This window comes from Corylus avellana, chromosome 7 (assembly GCF_965113065.1).
Source record: "Corylus avellana chromosome 7, dhCorAvel1.hap1.2, whole genome shotgun sequence".
NCBI classification, from domain to species: Eukaryota; Viridiplantae; Streptophyta; class Magnoliopsida; order Fagales; family Betulaceae; genus Corylus; species Corylus avellana.
This window is the reverse complement of record NC_142496.1, coordinates 24072990-24078973: the sequence shown is the minus strand read 5'-3', so window position 1 is coordinate 24078973 and position 5984 is coordinate 24072990. Positions and strand designations below refer to the sequence as shown.

General features: G+C 39.0%; 1 protein-coding gene across 1 annotated transcript; it reads left to right on the top strand.

Moving 5' to 3' along the window:
* The first annotated feature begins 1806 nt into the window (after nt 1–1806).
* On the top strand, nt 1807–3082 carry LOC148584698 (uncharacterized). Its single transcript, XM_088518578.1, has 3 exons — nt 1807–1950; nt 2281–2448; nt 2594–3082. The coding sequence occupies exons 1-3, from the start codon at nt 1807–1809 to the stop codon at nt 3080–3082; spliced, it is 801 nt and encodes a 266-aa protein (XP_088374704.1).
* Nucleotides 3083–5984: the final 2902 nt, after the last annotated feature.

The window sequence follows — 5984 nt, the reverse complement described above, 5'->3', positions numbered from 1 at the left end:
TAAACGCCGTAAAATGTTTTTGGCAAAAAACATTTTTAGGGAAAATTACTTCCTTGAAAATATTTTCTAACGAAAACCATTTTAGGTCGAAGTAAATAGAGCCAAACAAATAGAAAAGAGACACAACAAAGGTATCAATCTCCCCATCTTAGAATTAAAAAGGTAAACATTTTTAATTTTTTCTCTCTAGGATGTGCGACGCTAGAGGAGAAGAACTTGCTTTCCAAGTCTGCTAAGACTGTGGAAGATCGTTAAGATTTGTCAGAGAGGAGGCTGCAGTTCGTAAGATCAGTATGGCAAAGGATATTACTAAGCTTTGGGAGACTTTTAACCTTATGGAGGAGGAGAGTACAATTGTTGCGGTGCGGGAGGAAAATCTTGAAGATTTTGCTTCAAAAGGATATGGTTGTTTGGTGGGCAAGTCGATTGCTGATAGGTACATGGGAAGGAAACTATCCGCTCAACAATTATTCGATGGTGGAAACCGACGAGGTCTTTGTCTTTCAAAGTCCTTGGAGAGAATTTATATCTCATTGAGTTTGAGAACTTCTAGGACAAGACTAGAGTTATGGAGGGACGTCCATTGGTATTTGAGGCTCAATTTGATGGCTTGATACCCCCTATCCAGATGAATTATGATACGGCGGGTTTTTGGGTTCGTACGTACAACCTTCCGTTAGCATGTATGAGGCGAGAAACAGGACGGTCTTTGGGGGCTATTGTAGGGCATGCTGAGGAGGTCTGGACAGATGATGATGGATTTGGGTGGGGGCAAATTTTTTAGAGTGAAAATTCATATCAATTTGCTGAAGCCTATGGCTCGAGGAAGAATGTTAAAGTTGAAAGATCGTACTATCTGGATTAATTTTTAGTACGAGCGACGTCCCCAGTTCTGTTTTCAGTGTGGAATAATCTGGCATGGGTTTACAACGTGGACCAAAGGAGAGATGAGAAGTAAGTCGAGAGTAGAAATCAAGAATGAATATGCGCCATGGCTGCAGTTTCACTTACAAGAAGGTGGCATGACAAAACCAAAGGAGGATGTGCGGGTGCTAGCCGTGATACGGGTGTTCGAAATGAGTAGGAGAATGGTGTGTTAAGATCTCTGGCACGTTGGAATCCGGGCTGCAAAGGAAAACATTATGGCCAAACGTCCCAGAGTGCTTCTCACGTGAATTCCGATGTTCATGGGGAGCAGTTAGGTGTGCATAAAGGACACGATCCTGATGGAGGGAAGTTTCGTGAGGCTGGTGGACACGTTTTTGATGGAAGGCAGTTACATGAGTTTGATGGACACGTTGCTGCGGTTAGGATTGAATCCGTGGTAGTTCCTGGGCAACGCTCATTTCCATAATTTCCTAGAGCTCATCTTGATAGTAGTGGAGGCATTGACTTGGAGGGCAATTTGCATGTTTCTTCCATGAGCCATGCAGGGCACGTGTTGGAGTTGGATAAGGGGGACGTTATTGTCGAGGATAGAAGGGGAATTTCTGTCAAGTGGGACGACTGTCCAACCCATGCAGTGTGCTACTCCTTTACAGTCACAGTCGCAGAATGGTGGTCCAATTCCTAATAACAAAGTCCAACCCAAAGGTAATAATCGAATTTGGAAGAAATGTGCTTGTCAAAAGAAGGAGGAAGTGGTGGGGGCTGCTATCACCTCTTCACTTGGCAAACGACCAGTATCGGGCATTGGAGTTTCGGAGCAATCGGGCAGCCGGAGGAAAAAAGCAAAGAATGTTGTCTTGCAACCATCTTAGGTGGGGAGGTTTTGGCGGAGGCGGGTTCACATCCCCGCCACTAGCGATGAGGGTTTTAAGTTGGAACTGCCGAGGGCTTGGGAACCTTCGGGCAGTTCATGATCTTCGCCGAATGGTGAAGGATAAGAAGCCCATGACAGTTTTCTTGATGGAAACCAAACTACAAGCTATGAAGATGGAGGTTTTAAAGGTAAAATTGGGTTATAAAAGTGTATTTGTGGTGGACAGTGTGGGTTGTAATGGGGGACTAGCTTTGATGTGGAAGGAAGATGTGTGTGTCGATATCCAAAATTATAACAAACACCATATCAATGTTGTAGTCAAATTAGGTGATTGTTTACAACCATGGAAATTTACATGGTTTTACGGAAATCCTGAGGTGGGACGGCGGAAGGAATCTCGGAGTTTACTTAAATTGTTGCGTTCTTTTCAACCTTAAGCTTGGTTGTGTGTTGGCGATTTCAATGAAATTGCTGTGGATTTTGAAAAATTTGGAACTGTCTGTAGACCTTTGTGGCAGATGGTTGATTTTAGGAAAGCTTTGGATTACACACACCTCATAGATCTTGGTTTAGAGGGACCCAAGTTTACGTGGCTTAACATGCAAGATGACAATAATTTTATAAAAGAACGCTTGGATAGAGTGTTAGGGAATTCTGTGTGGCTTGATATTTTTCAGGTGGTAAAGGTAAATGTTTTAGCTGCTTGTACATCAGATCATGCTCCTTTGTTTATCACTCTTCCAACACATAGCACAACAAAGGCCACCACTTAGGTTCAAATATGATGCGAGGTGAGGCAAACAATTGGTCTACAAAGAGGTGATTAAAAAGGAGTGGAGACCAAAAGCTGTTGAACCTGTAACATGGCATGATGTGGTTGGGAGGCTTGACCGTAGGCAAAGGGCTCTTATACAGTGCAGCCATGCTAATAGATGCCCAACAGAGGCTTCCATTACCGTAAAAATAGAAGCTCAAAGATTAATTCAGAAGGTTGAGGGAGTGCCAGATTTGAACGAAGTGAGAGTTTTACAATCTGAAGTGGCAAGTATGGCAGAGCAACAAGATCTCAAGTGGAGACAACTTGCTAAAGAGCATTGGCTAAAGCATGGGGACCAAAATACTAGCTGCTATCACGCTTGTGTGAATCAACGACGTCGGGCCAATCATATTTCATACATAGTTGATGAGGGTGGGATGGAACATTCAACATCGGAACTGATTGATGAGGCATTTTTAAATTATTTCCGGAATATTTTCGCAACTTCAAATCCTCAAGGAATAGATGAAAGTTTTGTGGGTTTTCCAAGCATGGTGACTTAGACAATGAACAATCAACTTCTCAAGGAACCTTCGGGTGAGGAGTTTAGCACTGCTTTGGCCCAAATGGCACCACTGAAAGCACCTGGCCTTGATGGGTTTCCAGCGTGTTTTTATCTCGACAATTGTGCCTCTGTGGGTGTATGTAAAGCTAGCTAGGGGTGTCAATACGGTTACGATTGGCAGTTATTGCTAATTTCACTAACCGCTAAGGCGGTTACGATTGGCAGTTATTGCTATTAGCAATAACTGCTAATCGTAACCGCCTTAACGGTTAGTAGATTTCACTAACCGCAACCGCTAACCGCCTAGCGGTTAATGGTTAGTAAAATAGGTAACCGCCCGCTAACCGCTTTTTCAAAATTGGGCTTTTGGGACTTTTTTTTTACTACTGTAGCATTTTTTACCCTTTTTTTTTTTTTTTTAGTATGTTCTTAGGCCCAATTGCTATAAAAAGAGCCCATATTGAAAAATCGAAAATATCTGACCCCAAATTTACATTTACTTGTACTTAATCATGACTGGTTAACTTTAAATATCTATTGATATTATACATTTATATTATTCATATGCATATATGTATAATTATAATTTATAACATATATAAACTTCTACGTTTATAACATACATTGGAACTAAGTCTCTAGATACTTAATTGTTGTATTAGTATGAATTTGTATACTTATGTGTTATGTCATATTATATATGTATAATTTGTTATTATGTAATCAAATGATTTAATGATCAATTCATCATGTGATATAATCATATAAATTATAGTGATAATATATTAATACTTAAATTGAGATTTAATTATCTAAAAAAAAAAAATTGTGATTTAATGATCAAGTGATTATGTTATATGTATAAATATTATTATAATTATAATTATAAAAATATATTATATAAAAAAGCGGTTAGCGGTTACAGTTAGTAAACCCAATAACTTCTAATCGCAAACTGCTAGGCAGTTATAGCGGTTAAACAGTTAGCGGTTAATGCAGTTAAGCGGTTAGCAGTTAGCAGGCGGTTTCTAACCGCCCGCATTGACACCCCTATGTAAAGCTTCTTTTGAGTTCTTTAATTCTTGTGCTTTGGAGAAAATTGTGAATTTCACTTATATTGCTCTTGTCCCGAATAAGCAAAAACCTAGTAAGGTTACTGATTTTCGACCCATAAGCTTATGTAATGTGGGTTATAAAATCATATCCAAAGTACTTACTAACCGACTGAAGAATATTTTGCCCATAATAATTTCTCAAAATCAAAGTGTCTTTATCCTGGGAAGGTTGATTTCGGATAATGTTTTGGCGGCGTATGAGACGTTACATTCCGTGCCCACTCAGATGTGGGGAAATGTGGGTTATATGGCCCTCAAACTTGACATAAGTAAGGCTTATGACCAAGTGGAGTGGGTGTTTATGGAGGAGGTAATGAGGAAGATGGGTTTTGCTGAAAGACAGGTACGGCTTGTTATGAAATGTTTGACCACAGTTTCTTATTCGGTTATTGTAAATGGGCGGCTGGTGGGGTGCATTCGCCCAACAAAAGGTATTAGGAAAGGGATCCTCTGTCCCCTTACCTGTTTATTTTGTGTGCCAAGGTTCTTAGTTTGAAGCTTCATCAGGCGGAGAGGAATGGATATCTAGAGGGTCCCAACCTCTCCAAGAGGGCCCCGATTGAACCATTTATTCTTTGCCGATGACATTCTCCTCTTTTGCAAGGCTACACTATCGATTGGCAGCGCCTTGCATTTATTTTGGAATGTTAAGAAAATTGTAATAACCCGAAATTTATACCTAAAATAAAGGTGATCTTAATATCAAGGATAATGAGGATTTGCAATTTTATTAAGATTTATATGGAGTTAGGTAAATAGACTTAATGTGAAAGATGATGGAAAATTGCTAGTTATAATTTTAGTGGGTTATTGAAAGAAAAGTCACATTGTTTTGGACGCCAAAAATTCTATGAGTGACCTTAAATAAAAATATTTTAGGAGCTTATATAATTATGAGAAATGAATATTTTAAAAGTGGTTTCATGATTTTTGGACACTTGTAGAAGGAGTTATGATTTTTAGAAGATGCAAGTGTCAAAACAGGAATTTCAGTCAAACAAAGGCACAAAATTTAGAGGGACTTTTGAGGTACCAAAATGTTATGGGTTGCTATAATTTTTGGATATGTTGTGGGTCTTTGAATAAATAAAATTTCAAGCAAAATTTCGTGTAATTTGGAGTTAAATTGAAAAAGTTATGATTTTTTTCAAGTTTAATAGGTCAAGCTGCAGAGTAGTTGAAGTACCTGCGAGTTGGGAAATTAATTGGATGGGTTAATGATGTCTGTAAGCCACGATTTTTTGGTATATGTTAGTCAAAAGGTTTAGGTTCATTGAGGATTAATTGTAGATTTTTATGATCACGTTTTAATGTAAATGCATGAGGAGTTTGTTTGACAAGTCATCAAGCTCAAGATGACACATGGCCTTACATGATAAGTTGCTTGGTTGACACCTAAAGGTACAGGTGTTATATAGCATGTTGCCCTTGCTTTCTCAGTGAACACTTGGGGTTCTAAGGTGTCATTTTCTTGAGACATTCCTGGACACTTGTCATGTGGTAATGAGTGCATGTGGCAAACATTTAAAGTGTCACTACCACATACGGTAGGTATTTAAGGAGAGCTTTTTCCCTCAAATGCTCATAGCTCAAGTGAGCGTGAGATGAGAGAGAGAACCGGAAGAAGAGAAGAAAGAAAGAGGAAGAAAAGAAAGGAAAGAGAGGAGAAAGAGAAAAGAAAAGAAAGGAAAGAGAAGAAAGAAAGAGGAAGAAAAGAAAGAAAGAGGAGGAAGAAGGAAAATAAAATAAAATAAAAAATATGAGAATTCTCCAAGGTAATATTTT

Excerpts from the sequence above, each read along its gene's own strand:
- LOC148584698 (XM_088518578.1), top strand. The coding sequence starts at position 1,807 with ATGAGGGTTTTAAGTTGGAACTGCCGAGGGCTTGGGAACCTTCGGGCA. Across the intron at positions 1,951-2,280 it reads TGAAGATGGAGGTTTTAAAG|ATGGTTGATTTTAGGAAAGC; the intron begins GTAAAATTGGGT and ends CCTTTGTGGCAG. Across the intron at positions 2,449-2,593 it reads ATATTTTTCAGGTGGTAAAG|GAGTGGAGACCAAAAGCTGT; the intron begins GTAAATGTTTTA and ends GTGATTAAAAAG.